Source organism: Vombatus ursinus, unplaced genomic scaffold (genome assembly GCF_900497805.2).
Source record: "Vombatus ursinus unplaced genomic scaffold, bare-nosed wombat genome assembly UNPS02014832.1, whole genome shotgun sequence".
NCBI lineage: Eukaryota > Metazoa > Chordata > Mammalia > Diprotodontia > Vombatidae > Vombatus > Vombatus ursinus.
The window spans coordinates 77,111,743-77,129,105 of NW_020954610.1; the positions used below are offsets into that span (position 1 = coordinate 77,111,743).

The 17,363-nt window shown below is 39.6% G+C and overlaps 1 protein-coding gene across 2 annotated transcripts in view; it reads right to left on the reverse strand.

The window, feature by feature from the left end:
* Window positions 1–7,561, reverse strand: part of LOC114025895 (transmembrane protein 245-like) — an 85,140-nt gene extending 77,579 nt beyond the window's left edge. For both annotated transcript variants that reach the window (XM_027839405.1, XM_027839406.1), the window contains exons 1-2: window positions 6,851–7,561; window positions 557–674 (exon numbers count right to left, since the gene is read on the reverse strand). In XM_027839405.1, the coding sequence (XP_027695206.1) occupies window positions 557–674; window positions 6,851–7,546 (814 nt within the window). In that variant the 5' untranslated portion in view covers window positions 7,547–7,561. The remainder of the gene's footprint in view (window positions 1–556; window positions 675–6,850) is intronic.
* Between the last annotated feature and the right edge of the window lie 9,802 nt (window positions 7,562–17,363).

Sequence of the window (17,363 nt, forward strand, 5' to 3'; positions counted from 1 at the left end):
TGAGGGCATAGATAATAAACTAGAATATTCCTCTCTTTAATGTATAAAGTTTAGATACTAAGGGGTTGCCAGGGTACAGATCTGTTTCTTCTCCTCAATCTCCCAAATTCAACATGGTCAAATAAAAAACCAAAGGGCTACTGGAATAAATTCTCCAAGAAATAAGCAAGAACACGGAAGTCATACTTTGAAGATTATGGGGTGAGAGTAGGAAAGGTAATCTTGAACACTATTAAAAAACACTGACCAAAGGTGTCTCACAGAAAAACAGAAAAAATGACCTGGTAAAGCAATATATTTTTCTAAAAAATATTTTAAATATTGTGCTGTTTTAGGTTATATGACTTTGTTTTTCAATTGCAAAAAAACAAAATTCTAAAAGCAAACATCTAACAAAATGAAAAGATGAAAAACTGAACATGTAGCATTTAGTCAGAAGTTAAAGTTTCTAAAAATCTAATAGGATTTTTAATAAATCTAAATTTTTAAATAAATCTAGAAATATCTACTTTACTTTACATGGCACACCTCTTCGTATCAAAAACAAGTGACCCACCTAAATGGAAAAGTAATATAATCCAGACAGGAATTGAAACTGCTCTCAAGTAGCGTTCAGTACTTGGATTCCACTTGAATAAAACAGCCAACACATAGCCAACTACCAACGTCCAGATCTTTAGGAATAAATGAACAGAAAATATAAGGTTGAAAAAACATGGATATGTAAATAAACACAAACATACCTTCATTATACAAAACTTCCAAGCATTTGTATTTTAAAACCGCTATTGTAGTAGTTCTCTACTATACATATTAGGTTGTTAAGATGAAGAAAGCAGTTTTAGGAAAGTTCTTACATCTTCTCTTATTTTAAAAAAAATAAAAAATCATCCTTTTGGTTGAAAATTGTCAGATGTTCAAAAATGTAAATTTAGCAGCTTCACATTAAAGGCGGTGAGGGTTTGGAATATGATATAGCAAAGGAGCTACAATTACAACCAAGAATCACCTACACAACAAAACTAAGTGTATAATCCTTCAAGTGAAAAAACTATATATTTAGTAAAATAGAGGACTTTCAAACACTCCTAATGAAAAGACCAGCACTTGGCAAAGAATTGGAAATTGAGAGGATGCCCATCAATTGGGGAATGGCTGAGCAAGTTGTGGTATATGAATGTGATGGAATATGATTGTGCTATAAGAAATGACGAACAGGCTGACTTCAGAAAAACCTGGAAAGACTTGTATGGTCTGATGCTGAGTGAAGTGAGCAGAAACAAGAGAACGCTGTACACAATAACAGCCACGTTGCATGATGACTAATATTGATAAACTTAACCCTTACTGGCAATACAAGGATCTAAGACATCTCCAGAGGCCTTGTGATGGAAAATGCTATCCACACCTAAAGAAAGAACTATGGAAGCCGAATTGCTAATTTTTTTCTCTTCTGTTGAGTTGTGTTTCCTCTTTCTCATGGTTCTTCCTATTGGTTTTAATTTCTACTTACAACATCACTAATGTGAAAATATGTTTAATATGAATGTAAATGTATAGCCTATATCAGATTATGTGCCATCTTGGGGAGGGTGGTGGGGAGGAAGGGGGAGAAAAATTTTAAACTCAAAAGCATATGGAAGTGATTATTGATAAATCAAAATAAATTAATTTAAAAAGTTAAAAAAAAAGACCAGCACTGAATAAAAAAATTGACACTCAGACAACTCAAGAAAAGCAGAAAATGATAAATGTGAAAGAATAACCATAAGGGACTCAATAAAGTTATTTTTTTATATGCCTATATGTGGGGATGATATATACAATTCCTAAGAACTTTATCATTATTACGGCAGTTAAAAAGGAGTTTACATAGAACAAAGCATGGGTATGAGTCAATTTTGTGGGAATGATCTCCAAAAAAAATGAAGGGGTAAGAAAGAGGGATGCACTGGGAGAAGAGGTGGGGAAAATTTTCTCACCTAAAAGAGATGTGCAAGGAAGAGCTTTTACAGAGAAAGAGAAAATGGGGGAAGCAGGTAGGCAATGCTCAAATCATACTCTCACAGGAATGTGTTCAAAGAAAAAAGACTATATTTACACATAGAAATGTAACTTACCCAACAGGGAAATAGAAGGGGAAGAGGATAAGAGGAAGAAGGGGATGATAAGAGAGGGCAAATTAAGGGAGGCAGTGATTAGAAGTAAAACAGAGTTTTGAGGATGGATGAGAGAGAGAAAGAGAGAAAGAAAGAAAGAAAGAGAGAGAGACAGAAGATAACGGGATGGAGGGAAATATATAGTTAGTAATCATAACTGTGAATGTGGATGGGATGAGTTCACCCATATAACAGAAAGGGACAGCAGAATGGATTAGAAATCAGAATCCAACAATTGGTTGTTTATAAGAGACACACTTGAAACAGAAAGACACACACAGAATTAAAATGAAGGGCTGGAACAAAATTTAATATGCTTCAGCTTGGGTAAAAAAGGCAGGGGTAGAAATCATAACCTCAGACAAAGAAAAAGCAAAAATAGACATAATTAGTAGAGATAATCAGGGAAACTATAAGATGCTAAAAGGTACCATAGATAATGAAGTAATATCAAAAAATTTTCCAGCAAGTTTCTCTGATAAACGCCTCATTTCTCAAATATTTAGGAGACTGAGTCAAATTTATAAAAATAGTAGCCACTCCACAATTGATAAACAGTCAAGGGATATGAACAAACAGTTTTCAGAAGAAGAACTCATAGCTATCTATAGTCATAGGAAAAAATGCTCTAAATCACTACTCCTTAGAGAAAGGCAAATTAAAACACAACTATCAGAAATGATAGAAATGCTGAAGGGGATGAGGGAAAAACAGGTACATTAATGAACTGCTAGTTGAGTAGTAAAATAGAGAAACCATGTACAAAAGTATTTGTGGCAGCTCTTTTTGTGGTGGCAAAGAATTGGAAATCAAGGGGATGTCAATCGATTGGGGGATGGCTGAACAAGTTGTGGTATGTGATTGTGATGGAGTATTACTGTGTTATTAGAAATGAGAAGGGGGGTGGTTTCAGAAAAAACATGGGAACACCTATATGAACAAAGTAAAGTGAGAAGAACTGGGAGATCACTGTGTACAGTAATAGCAATATTGTAACGATGATCAACTGTGAAAGACTTGGCTGCTCTGATTAATACAATGATCCAAGACAATTTCAAAGGATTCATGATGAAAAAATGCTATTGACCTTCAGAGAAAGAACTAATGAATTCTGAGTGCAAACAATATAATTTTCTTAACTTTCTTTATTTTTCTTGCTTTTTGGGGGAAATACGGCTAATATGGAAATATGTTTGACATGATATCACATATATAATCGACAGTATATTGCTTGTCTTCTCAGTGAGTATGAGAGGGAGGCAGAGAATTTGAAACTCAAAATTTAAAAACAAAAGAATGCAAAAAATAAATAATAATTATTATTTTTTAAAGCAAGAGGTCTTTAAGTGATCAAAAAGTTCTAGGCAAAAAGTCAACTTCTATACAGATCTCCATGGTAGACTATCAAAATTCTAAATGAAAAAGGACTCTGTGGTACAGAATAATATGATTAGGGCAAAAGAAAGATAAAAAATCCTGGCGTTCAAAGCCTGATTAAAATTTAACTACCTATCTTTCGCTTTAGTTCTACTGTATCTACTTACAATCTACCTCCAAGTTTCACTCAGTTTATCCTGGCCATCCAAAGCAGTTGACCTATCTGATCTTAGTGTTTCTAATTCTCATCCCACTTACGAATAGCATCTCAATTCTGGTTCTTTTGAGACACTGAGTACCTTCAACGAAAATCTGCATACTGACTTATTTCTAGTTTTTCCTACTAACATCTCACAAATGCTTCTATCCAGGTCTCTACCTAACTCCCTTTGGGGATACTGACATTGATTGTTTAACTGATCTCATTTCAAGATATATATGTGGGATGCTACTGCTAACAAGAATACATTCAAGAGTTCATATACAAGGAGGAAAGGGCTTGTTCTCCCGACATTCTTGAGTTATTCTTCTCTACCAAGTGTCTGACACTACTCATATGAATGCTCTCATTTTTTATTAAACATTCACACATTTATTAAATTTATTTTTACAATGAACAGAGCCATTTGTGTTATCTTTTCTGTTATTTCTAGGTTTGGTGTCATTCACTTGAAAACCACATTCAGAGGCCAGAGGAAGGGCTTCTAAATGAATTGTACATAGTTATCTTCCTTAAACACACTACCATAAGTCTGACACAGAAACTATTTTTCTGCCCATTTCCTCTGATTCCTAATTCCAAATGCTGAGAATTTTTATTAGATATTATATGGTGGTATCCTAGGCCACTTCACAGGGAGTAAGCAACCTTACAGTCCAAGTTTATTAAGCTTTCCCCCCAACTTTAGGTCCCCATCAACACCTTAGAAATACAAATTTACTTAATAATTTAGTACTAGATATGTGAAAAGGTATAGGAATTTGGAAAGAATCTAGGATGTTCCTAAAAGTTAGTGGGGTTAAAAAATAGATTCTTTGATACACATATATTCTATCATCATTAGCCTCTGTTTCCTAGAAGTAGGGAAAAGGCAAAAAAAATCTGGTTTATCAAGGGTTTTCTGTATTGACGATTTATTTCAGAATTTCTCTGCCAGAAGAACTTTAATCACTGACTTTCAGATTATGTTAAGAGTGGATATATTTTGAAACCTCTTTCCCAGTTACTCTATGGCAAATTTTAAAAAATAATGTAAACTCTTTAGTTTTTTTGTTTTTGTTGTTGTTCAGTTGTGACCAACCTTTCATGACCCCATTTGAAATTTTCTTGGCAAAGATACCGGAATTGTTTGCCATTTTCCTCTCCAGCTCATTTTACATATGAGGAAATGGAGGCAAACAAAGGTGAGTTGCCTAGGTTCACACAGCTACTAAGTATCTGAGGCCAGTCAGATCTTTCTGACTTCAGGCCCTGTGCTCTATCCACTGCACCACCTAGCTGCCCAAACTCTTAAGTATTACTAGTTTATTTAATGAATATTCTCAATTCATAAATTTCATTCTAAGTCTAACTGACCTATGAAATATGTAATTTTAAAAATTCCAAGGAGATTTAGGCAAGATTAATGTACTTAGAATTTTGTCAGACAGCCGAGTGAAAGCCTCCTATATCACACATTTAACAACCAGCAATAATTCAACAGTAATTTTAAAATGATGTTAATGCTTAAGTCCCTCTCCCAACTTCATCCCCACTTCCACCTCTTGGAATTCCTGGCTTCCCTCAAATGCATAGCTCAGGTACCACCTCCTATACCAGAATGTTCCAATATCCCCAGAGGAAATTACTGTATTCTGTATATACTTCCTAGTTACTTTTATGTTTTTCTTTCTCTTTGCCCTCCTCAACAACCCCCCTTTCCCAATAGAATGGAAACTCCATGCAAGAGGAGGCTGTTAAGTTTTGCCTCTGTATCCCCTAAATGTCTGTAATAACACTCAATGAAATTCTATAATTAGGGGGAAGAAAAATAAGTACAATTATTAACATTAACACACACAAGTGTGAAGAGGAAAACTTGGACCAAGATAACTAGATTCACCCCTCCCCCTCATCCTCACATGTCAAGATCTGAGATCACCATCGGAGAAGATCATTGACCGAGTGCTGGAAAGGTCCTCAGAAGCCACCAATTCCAACCCCTTATTTTACAGATGAGAAAACTGAGGCTCAAGGAGGTTCAGTAGCCTATCTAAAGTCACATAGATGGTTTAACTGTTATTATATATTTTTATCAATGATTCAGATAAAGGCTCAGATGGTATGGTCATCAAATTTACCCATGCTAAAAGCTGAGGAGAATAGAAAACCCAATGGATGACAGAGTCAGGATCCAAAAGGATCTTGACAGGCTACGCAGCTGCGGCTTTGAGGCCACATGTGGCCTTAGGTTCTTGGGTACAACCTTTTGACTGAATACAAGTTTTACAGAAGAAATCCTTTTATTAAGGGGATTTGTTCTGTGAAGTTTGGATTTGGTCAAAGGGACACACTTGAGAACCTAGAGGGCCACATCTGGCCTCATGGCTGCAGGTTCCCCACTCCAGGGCTACAGTATTGGGTCGAACCTAACAGATGAAATTCAATAGAGATTAATTTAAATTCTTGCCAAGAAAAGAATAAAAACAAAACAAAACAAAAATTTCACAAATATGAGATGGGGTAAGTTGGACAGCAATTGTTCAGATAGCTGTCTTCAAATATCTTAAGGATTGTCACACGAAGGAGGGATTAGGTTGTTTTAGCGGCGCCCCGCCCCGTGACAGAAGCAGGAGCAATGAGAAATGAGCAACAGGTGGGAGTTCAAAAGATGTAATTTCAGCTTCAAAGTCCGATGAGAAAAAAAACAAAAACTTTCCTAGGAATTAGAACTGTCCAAAAGCGGAATAGGCCTTCATAAGAGGCAGTCTAAAGATGTGAGTTCTAATCCAATATCAGACACTAGCAATTCAGACGCTGTCGGCCTCAGTTTCCTCATCTGCAAAATGGGGATAATAGGATAATTTTACAGGATAATAGGATAATAACCACGCAGCGTTGTCGTGATGATCAAATGAGCTCACACAAGTAAAAGTGCTTTGCAAACCTTTGAGTATTATCTAGCTATTATTATAAATTGGTCTTCCTTTGGAATCTGAAGCATGTTTTTTGAGGAGGGACTGCCAAAGAGGTCCAAAAGGTTTAAGAACCCTGTAGATCGGGGAGGGGACGGGGCGTGCCTCGACGTGCCTCGGCGGGCGCCCGGCGCACTCACCCACAGCGTGTTGAAGTAGTCCAGCCCCTGGCGGATGAGGGCGCAGGCGTAGGCCAGCAGCACCTGCACGCCCAGGTAGCTGCCCAGGTGGTAGAGGGCGTAGAGCAGGGGCGCGCCCGCGCCCAGCAGCAGCAGCAGGCGGCGGCGCCGCAGCACCTGCTCGCCCAGCGCCTCCACGCCGTAGTTGGCGAAGCAGAGCGGCAGCAGCAGGGCGGCCAGCACGATGGGTGTGTGCGCGCGGTGCAGGCGGCGCAGCCAGCGGCGGCCCAGGCGCGTCAGAGAGCTCTTGAAGGGATGCAGGAAAGTGCCGCACAGCACGGCCCACAGCAGCGGTCGCAGGAAAGCCTCGAGGATGAAGTACACGAGCACGGCGGCGCCGCAGCACAGGCACACGAACAGCACGGCGCCCGTGTTGTAGAAGGCCTGCTTGATGGGCTTGTCGAAACGCAGCGCCAGCCCGACCGGGGGGACCCCGCCCCCCGCCTCCCCAGGCGGGGGCGCGGGCGCCCTCGTTGGACCTTCCCGCAGCGGCAACGGTAGCGGCGGCGGATCCCGGGCCACTGCCCCTCGGCCCGCACCTCCGGGAGCCGGAGCTACGGCCGCCCCCGCCTCGCTGTCCTCTCCCCGCGGCGACAGCCGGGCAGGACTGGAAGAGCCCGAGGTCGCTCTTCCCACAGCGCCCAGGCTGTCAGCCATGGTGGCGCCGCCTCGCTCGCCGGCGGGGGAGCTATGAGGGGGTGCAGGAAACGGTATTGGCCGGACCACGGAGGGCGCGGGGGTTCATGGGACTTGTAGTTCTCCGGGCGCTGGGATTCTTGAGTGGGCCGGAATGAAACTACACCTCCCTAAAGGCACCTTGTATCTTGTGCCCTGGGGCTCCTTACCATCCTGCCTGCTGTCAGCTATTTACCCAGGGCAGCTGCCTTGCAAACATTGTGGAAGATCTAGTCTGCTGGTCTACCCTGGGGTCGCGATGAAAATACGGGCTGTGTGTTAATCCCGAGTAAATGACCTTTCACCCATTTTCTAAAATGAACAGTCGAATAGGTCGAGAATAACTGATTAGGCAACAGTTAAAAAGTAACAAAAATTTAAATTACGAATCCTTAAACAAAGGCAAAAATTAAAATTGAGGGTTTGTAAGCAAAGACTTCAGAAAGCACCGGTGTGGGAGTCGGAGGCTTGGCTAAGCCACTTAACAAACTTTTGTGACCTTCGACTAGTTGGTTCACCTTCTGGACTTCATTGCCCTCATTTATGAAATAAGAGGTTTGGAAAACAGGACTTAGAAGGTTCCAGCTCTGGAACTCACCAGCTTTTGATTCTAAAGCAAAACCAACAGCAACCGTGAACCCCAAATTCCTGACTGCCATGTTTAGGTATGAAATAAAATAATAGGTCTCTTAGACTGAGCCTCACTTCTCTCACTTCAGGGTCTACTCTGGTAAAGCTTCCTATGAGAAGACCAAAAGTAAACATCTGGCAGGGCAGCTAACTGCCTCATTCCTAGTCCTACTTGTTTTTACACATTCCAACACCAGAGGTCCCATAGTAAATCTTTACTCAAAGCAACAGCAGACTGCCCTGTCAATTGGTTTCTTTACTTTCTCTTTTCATAAATATACATATTATTCAAACAGCCTTTGTAGTGGGATGGGGATCCAGGAAAGGACTGCTGTGTTTGCAATTTTTTTTGCATATAATCATGACAAGATTTTTGAGGGGAAAATGAAGCTGTTTAGGGCCTCTCTAGGACTGTTTGTTCCACTAATTGTGCCTAAAGGAGGAGGAAGCAGGCATACAATGTTGTAAAGGGAATGTTGTAAAGGAAATAGAAGTCTAGGAAGAGTTAAGTGGGAGGAAACTCATTCTCTGAGTAGAATCTTGGAAGGTTCCAAGTATATCAGTAGAAAAGCTCTCTTCAAGGCTCAGATCAAATGCCTGTTCTGATTCTCCCCAGTTGTTAGTACCCTCCCTACCTTCCCAAAACTACTTAGCAGTTACTTGTGTATATTTTACATCCACCTCTCTGTGTACCTACCTGTGTGTGCATAGCACAGTGCCTGGCTGTGCATGTTGACTAGTTCACATGCTATTTTTACTCCCAATAAAATGTAAACTCCTTGAGGGTCAGAATGCCTTCGTACTTAACAAATGGTAGCGATGATATAGCACTTTTAGGTTTTCAAAGCTCTGTGTGTAGGCTGGCTCATTTGATCCTTACAACTACCCTATTTCCCATTTTACAGATAAAGAAACTGAGGCTGAGATAATGTTAAGTGGCTTGCTCAGGGTCATACAGCTAGTAAATGTCTGAGTTGGGATTTGAATTCAGGTCTTCCAAACTCAAGTTGAATTGTTGTTGAAAATTAGGATAATTTTATTTTTGTCCTCTTGAACTTTAATTTAAACTACTAGGAAACTTGGGGGGGAGGGAAGAAAATCAGAGGCAGTTTGGTATAGTGGAAAAAGTTCTGGCCTTGGACTCAAGACCAAGGGTTTGAATCTCAGCATTGATCTAATCAGAATCTGTATCTAATGATATAATGCAGATGTTTTGGGCCAGGCACTTCATACATTGTTTTCCAATTTGAATTAAGTGCTATTTGTTCATGGATCACCTTGGCCAAATAAACCTTCCTAATGGCCATCTTGTTGACAGTGAGCCACCCCATATTTAATGAGCCATAGCTATTACCACATTTGTAGCTTTATCGGGTTTTGTGGGGCCATTCAAAACTTGTGCTTCATTGGCATGAGAACCCAGGATCGCCTGCACATTCACAGTAAAGTACTGGAGTAGGATTTTTGTCACCCTGAATTGCCCGACATAATCAGTGTCTAGAGTATGAAGTTTTTTTCTTGTCCAGATGGATTAGAGACTTGTAGAAGATCCATACCAACTAATTTCCAACCATGCTACAAGCAAAGCAGAGCAACTATTTTTTATCCTTGGAATAAAAAGAAATATTTTATCAGTACTCTTAATACAGTGGACTGCAGGTAGATGGGTGCAGCATCCTGGGCATCTGTGGAATGACATTGTCATCATCATAGCCACCATTTATATAGCACTTTATGGTTTTCAAAGTGCTTTACAAATATTATCTCATTTTATCTTCCCAGCAACCCTGAGAGATGGACACTATTATTATTCCCATTTGACAGCTGAGAAAATAGAGGCAGACAGAACTCAAATGATATGCCCAGGGCCACACAGCTAGTAATTATCTGATTTGAATTCAGTTCTTACAGACTCCAGGTCCAGTCCTCTACCTGTTGTACCACCTATTTGCCTCATCAATGTCTTCATGACTCACGTGATCAATCAGTGTGGGAAGATGAATCAAAGACTACTCTATGAGAGCCAATCATGAGGTTTGTCTCCAACACAACCACACCAACTTAAAAAAATTAAAATTAATCAAATTTAATTAAAATTAAATAGCAAATAAAAGGGGTATTTCTATACACACACACACACAGTAGAATAGAAAAAGAAGATTGAACAAATGAAATGATATTTAAGTAAGCCACTTGGCACAGTGCCTGGCACATAGTAGGTACTTAATAAATGCTCGTTCCCTTCCCCTTCCCTCTACTTGGAAGTGTGAATCATGTATCACACACACACACACACACACACAATTAAACAATTTTTTTAAAAGCTATCCTGTTTGTCTGTTGTGATTGTATAAACTGGTTTCCTGATTCTGTTCACTCAACTCAAAATTAGTCCCCACATACTTATTCTTCACTATTTACAGCCTAACCTCGGAGGAAGCTCCCAACTTTATTTTTTCTGTGCCAATGATTGGTCAATTGGCATATTTCTAACCCTAACACAATTCAGACACCCACAGCCGTGACAATGTAGGTGCCATTGTGAAAATTACCTCCCCTCCCAGCATGCCCATTGAGAAAAAAAAAATAGTGATAGAAGTGCATGATCAAAAAAAGTTTGGAGAGAATTTCTATAAAGTTGCTCTAAAGGTCTCTAAAAGTATTCTGAAAGATCAGACATCCCCTTCACCAACACAAATCTAAACATCTCCACGACTAAGTAAGTGATCTGGAGAGCTGCTGTGGCCAAGGTATTAATTACCTGCTGCCCTCCTGAGCTCTAAACTTAGCTAGGCTGGCTCTCAAACCAGTGAGAGGCAGTCTTTCACTCTACTTGTACTAAAAACCTTTCTTGCTTGGTAGAACTTGCCAAAGCCCATATGTGCCTAACACGGTTTTTGAGAACCCAATGTCACCTCCCTACCACTATGAGACATTGGAGTAGGACGTTAATGGAGAACAGGGAGATAGGGGAAATATGAGAGCCTTCCCAGTGACACAGATTCAGAGAAGTGAGAAAGAAGAGAGCATTCATTTAATTTCAACAAACATTCGTTAAGTACTTCCTATGTGCAAGGAACCATTGTGGATGTTAAATATACAAGATAGATATGACAGCATTTACTATCAAGAAGTTTGCCATCTAAGAAGGTTGAAAAAATGTGCACACAAGAATTTTTTTGCTTAACTGTACATGTTTATAATGGGCTTCATTTTTCTTGCTTTCTTCAATTGGGTAGGCATAGTGGGAGGGAAAGAATGTGAAATAGAAAATAAAAATAAAATTTAATTTTAAAAAAATAGAAAAAGGAAAATAGAAGTCCAGGCAAAGTGCTATGGAAAATTTAAGGAAGAATATATTACTTTTATTTGGGAAAGAGGAAGAAACAGGAATAGTTTCATGAAGAAAATAGCTTCTGGAAAGTTTTATTGAGATAGCTTCTAAACTGGGCCATAAAGCAAGAAAAAGAACTAAGAACAGTGGCTTTAAAGCTGGAAAGAATATTAATGATCGCCTAGTCTAAGCTGCTGATTGTGCAGATGAACAAATTGTGGTCAACAGAGAGGAAGTAACTCACAGCTGGGATTCCAACCCACTTCCTCTGACTCTAGTTGCTGTATTCATTCTATTACACTGTAATAATAATAATAATCTCTTAATAAAAAGATTTGTTCTGTGAAATTTGGATTCCGTCAAAGGGGCTGCACTTGAGGACCTAGAGGACCACATGTGGCCTCGAGGCCACAGGTTCCCCACCCCTGGTATAGACTTCAATAGGGAGGTTTCTTCTGGGTAAGGGAGGCAGTGAGAGCAAGATGTGGAGATGGGAGAGGTCAGGGCAAGAATGGGAAATGGAGTCCCTAAGTTAGAATGATTGGAATAGGGAACAACTCTGCATGGAGTAGAGAGGATGAGCTCAGTCCGGAAAGATAAATTGTAGCCAGACTGGGGAGTAGGAATGCCCAAATCAGGAGTTTATGTCAATTAAATTTAAAAAAAAACATTTTAGAGCCTAGTGAAGGAGGCACAGAGTTTAGGTAAGACATTGTGCTTGCAATTATGGAGATTACAACATAGTAAGAAAGAAGTAGTGTGGCATCATGGCTAAATAGTGGACTTAGTCTCAGGAATCCTGCTCAGACATTTACTATTTAGGCGATCGTGGGTTAAGTTTATAGTGTCCAAGGTTATAGTGATAACTTCTCTGAAACTCAGTTTTCTCATTTATAAAATGTGATGATCAGATTAGATGATCTTTAAAATCTCTTCCAACTCTAGACTTTAAGGATACACTTTAAGGCTGTATGTTTTCATTTCCTCAAGGATTTAGGCTTTTAAATTTGTCATGGGTCTCTTTCTATAATATGTAATATCTTATCTTTTCCGTCAATTACATGTTCAAACAATTTTAAAACTTTGAGTTCCAGATCCTCTCCTCTCCCTTTCTCTTTCTCCTCCTTACCCTGAAACCTTCCCTGAAATGGTAAGCAATCAGATATAGGTTATACATGTGCAATCATGTAAAACATTTCCATATTAGTCATTTTTGTACATGAGGACTCGAATAAAAAAAAGGATGAAAGAAAGTGAAAAATAGCATGTTTGTATTCAGACAATATCAGTTCTTTCTCTGTAGGCAGGTAGTATGCTTCATCATTAGTCCTTTGGGATTGTCTTGGATCATTACATTGCTGAGAATAGCTAAGTCACTCACAGTTAATCATCATAAAATATTGCTGTTGCTGTGTACAATGTTCTGGTTCTGCTCACTTCACTTTGTATCAGTTCATATAAGTCTTTCCAGGTTAGGGGTTCTTAATCTGAGGTCTGTGAACTTCTTTTTAAAAAAATATTTTGATACCTATTTCAATAGGTTTCCTTTTTAATCCTATGTATTTTATTTTATGCATTTAAAAACTTTATTCTGAGAAGGGGTCCATAGCCTCCACCAGACTGCCAAAAGGATCAAGACAGAAAAAACTTGAGAAGTCTTGCTTAAGAAGGAGCTCATGTTTCCGGTGGGGTGATAGTTTGGGTTCTGAATTCTGAGGGATTGAGGGGAGTAGGACAGCAAGTGGTTAATTGTGGGAATTGAGTGAACTACACTGACTCCATCTTGGGACTCAGTTCTGGAGCTAGCTCAGTTGCTTTCTATTCAATTATGGGTCTAGTTCAACTTCTGTCTTGTGGGAAGACTTTGTTCCATTGTGGGAAGGCCTTGTTGCATTGTTTGAATCTAGCCCTGTGTTGCTGGGAAGGTGGACCACCTGTACCTGCTGTTTAGAGACCCTTAACTAAGGACCTAAGTTATATTAACCAGAAACTCAGTCAGATCCAAAGATTGATGCTAGGAGTTTTCTCACAGTTGTACATCTCAAGAAACTCATGTGTCTTAACTGAAAACTGACACCATACTGATCAATCAGTTATTGTTTCCATGTTCCTTTGATTGTTCACAGACACTTGGGGGGAGTGGGACACCCCATTTTCCAAATTCAGAGAATGATACCTGTTTGCTCTCCCCCTCCCAACTTGGAAAGTCCCTAATATTTCATCCAATTTGAAATCAGATCACCTAACATTATATTATTTCCTTTTAATTAATTGGTCTTGTTTGATTAATTGTTTTTAATGTATAAAAATTTGTCTCTCCTGGTATTTGGGGTCTAGCCCTAAGCTGAGGAAAGGGCTTGGTCCTGATGTTTTTAGGCAATTGACATGCGTTGCTTAATAAATTAATATGGTTGGAAGATCAAATCTTTGTTTCCTCAGTCATTTCATGTTTCACCTGCCACAGTTTCTCCTCTTGGTTTTCTTCTCCTGCATCTTAAAAATGAATGAATGAATGAATGAATGAATGAATGAAATGTTTATCCAGCACTTGCTATGAGGCAAAAAAAAAGCACTATGCTAAGGGCTGGGGATACAAATAGAAAAATAAGACAGTTCCTCTCCTCAGGCAATTCTTCTAATGGGAGAAGACAACATACAAGCAACTAAGTATGTACAAGATGCATATAGTGTAAATGGGAAGTAATCTCAGAGAAAAGGTGTGGGGTCATAGATCTGGGACTGGGGGTTACATTAGAGGCCATCTCATTCATCTCCTCTTCATTTTACCGATGAGGACTACAGAGATGAAGTATCACCCAAGGTCACACAGTTAGCAAATAGCACTCAGATCCTCTGGCTCCCAATTCAGGGCGCGCTCCGTTGAAACACATTGCCTCTCCTTATTCCTGAGGAAGAAGCCTGAAGAAAAGAATTAGAGCGAACACAACTGAGGTTTGTAAAAAGCTGAAGGGCTGTCATGTGGAAGAGGGGTTAGGTCTCAAATTGCCTTTCAGCATGCATTAATAAAATGTCAGAGATCAAAACAATCTGTTTGCCTTTTGATGTTATCTCAGTGTCTCAGAAGATTGGTTTGGGGCTGTGGTAAATTAGCTGAATAAAGTACTATACTTACAGGAGAAAAAGCATGATTGTAATAGCATCTACTGGCTGTTCTGTTTTTTAAGCAGTTTCTAAATCACCTAGTAGTCATTTAGAATCATGGAATGGTGTTAGATGGTAATAATGCCTCCTTTTGAAGGCTATTGGTGTTGCTTTAGTTTTTAAAGCTAGGTGCAGCTATTCCAGGAATGAAACATGTTCTGGGATTATTTAATTAGTACCACGTTGTATTGAATTTTTGTGTGAAAGAAACTGTATCTCTGATCATTAGAGCAGTGCATTGTTGATTAAACTATTAGAAGCCAAATGATGTTGTTTTCATAAGCAGCTGATCTCATTTTTTCACTTCTGGGCATAATTCCTGTAAATATGCTTATTTTACTCTGTATTTTTCTAGCAATGTGTTTATGTTTTTATTAAATCTTACTTTAAAGTCTTCGATTAAATAGTGCTGAGGTAGGGTGGCCAAGTCCCACAGACACAAATTAACCATAATACAGAATGCAACTTGATATAGGCTTGGAAGAGGTAGAGACTATATGGCAGTCAAGGGCCAAAGAAGGAAAGCTCATTTCTGGGGGAGGTGGGTCAGGGAAGGCTTCATGGAGGAAGAGGCATTTGACTTGGATTGGTAGAATTCCAACAGATGGGGCAGGGGAGGGGGAGGATTATTCCAGTTGTAGTGAATTACACAAGCAAAAGCAAGAAAGCTTAGAACATATGTAGGCAATTAGTTTGTCTAGAACATAAGGAATGCTGTAAGACAAGGCTTAGGGAGTAGTTAGAACCAGATTATGATAGACTTTGAAAACCAGGTGAAAATTTTGACACTACTGAGTAGGAAATGAGGAAGCCTTTAGTACTTTGAACAGAAGAGTGATGTGATTAGTATTGTGCAGTAGGAATATTTAGGCTGAGGTAGGACAGACTTTTAAGAATGAAGGTATGAGAGCAGAGCCAAGATGTCAGAGTAAAAGCAGTGACTTGCTTGAGCTCTCTCCCAAACCCCTCCAAATACCTATAAAAATGGCTCTAAACAAATTCTAAAGCAACAGAACCCACAAAAAGACAGAGTGAAATAAATTTCCAGCCCAAGACAGCTTGGATGGTTGATCAGAAAGGTATATTACTCCAGGCTGGGAGAAGAATGCAGTTCAGTGCAGGCACACAGGCAAAACAGGCCGCAGTGAACCTGGAATAGGCCTCAGAGGACTGAATCACAGGCAGCTGTGGCAGTTTCCAGACTTCTCAACCCATGAACTCCAAAGACAACTTAGAAGGTCAGTAGAAAAAGTCTGTGTCTGCGGTGGTGAGAGAGAAGCTTGGTCGCAACCCCCTTCCCTAAGCATGGCCCCTGGGTGGTGGCTGCTTCTGGAGCTTCTGGCCCACAGGCTGAGAAGGAATCAAGTGGCTGATCAGAGGGAGATTGCAGGGATCTCTTTGCTGGTGCAGGATTCTCTTGCTTTGCCCATACTTGGATCTGGGTCACAGTTCTGGGTGGTGGTTCTGGGGCAAGGAGGAGTGCTGGCATGGTGGAGCTTGTAGTGGCTGTGGAGAGGAAATCCTTCTCACAGTTCCGAGACAGAAAAGAGTGCTTGTGGTCACTCATAGACCAGAGCACAGTCCAGGAAAGGAGTAAACACCTTGCCCTTGATTGTACTACCTTGGAAGAACAGAAAATTTACAGGTGTCTAGAAATATCTCTGAAAACAGCTGCACACAACCCCTGAAACTTGGGACAGTACATTCTCCACACTGGAAGCAGACTCCTACCTTAACAAAGAGTTCATAACTCAAGTAATTGGCTGGGATCATTAGCAAGCAGTGCAAAAAGACTCAGACCATAGAATCTTACTTTGATGACAAAGAAGATCAAAACATATAACCACAAGAAGACAACAAAGTCAAAGCTTCTACATCCAAAGCCTCCAAGAAAAATATGAATTGGTCCCAGGCCAGGGAAGAGCTCAAAAAGGATTTTGAGAAGCAAGCAAGAGAAGTAGAGGAAAAACTGGGGAGGGAAATGAGAGTGATGCAAGAAAATCATGATAAACAAGTCAACAGCTTGCTAAAGGAGACCCAAAAAAATACTGAAAAAAATAACACCTTAAAAAATAGCCTAACCCAAATAGCAAAAGAAGTCCAAAAAACCAGTGAGGAGAAGAATGCCTTAGAAAGCAGAACTGGCCAAATGGAAAAGGAAGTCCAGAAGCTTACTATGGAAAATACTTCCTTAAAAATTGGAATGGAACAATTGGAAGCTAGTGACTTTATGAGAAATCAACACAATGTAAAACAAATTCAAAAGAATGAAAAAATAGAAAACAATGTGAAATATCTCACTGGAAAAACCACAGACCTGGAAAATAGATCCAGGAGAGAGAATTTAAAAATTATTGGACTATCTGAAAGCCATGATCAAAAAAAGAGCCTAGACATCATCTTCCAAGAAATTATCAAAGAAAACTGCCCTGATTTTTAGAACCAGAGGGCAAAATAGAAATGGAAAGAATCCACCGATCACCTCCTGAAAGAGATCCCCAAAGTAAAACTCCTAGGAATAGTATAGCCAAATTCCAGAGTTCTCAGGTCAAGGAGAAAATATTGCAAGCAGCCAGAAAGAAACAATTCGAGTATTGTGGAAACACAATCAGGGTAACACAAGATTTAGCAGTTTCTAAATTAAGGGACTGGAGGGCTTGGAATATAATAGTC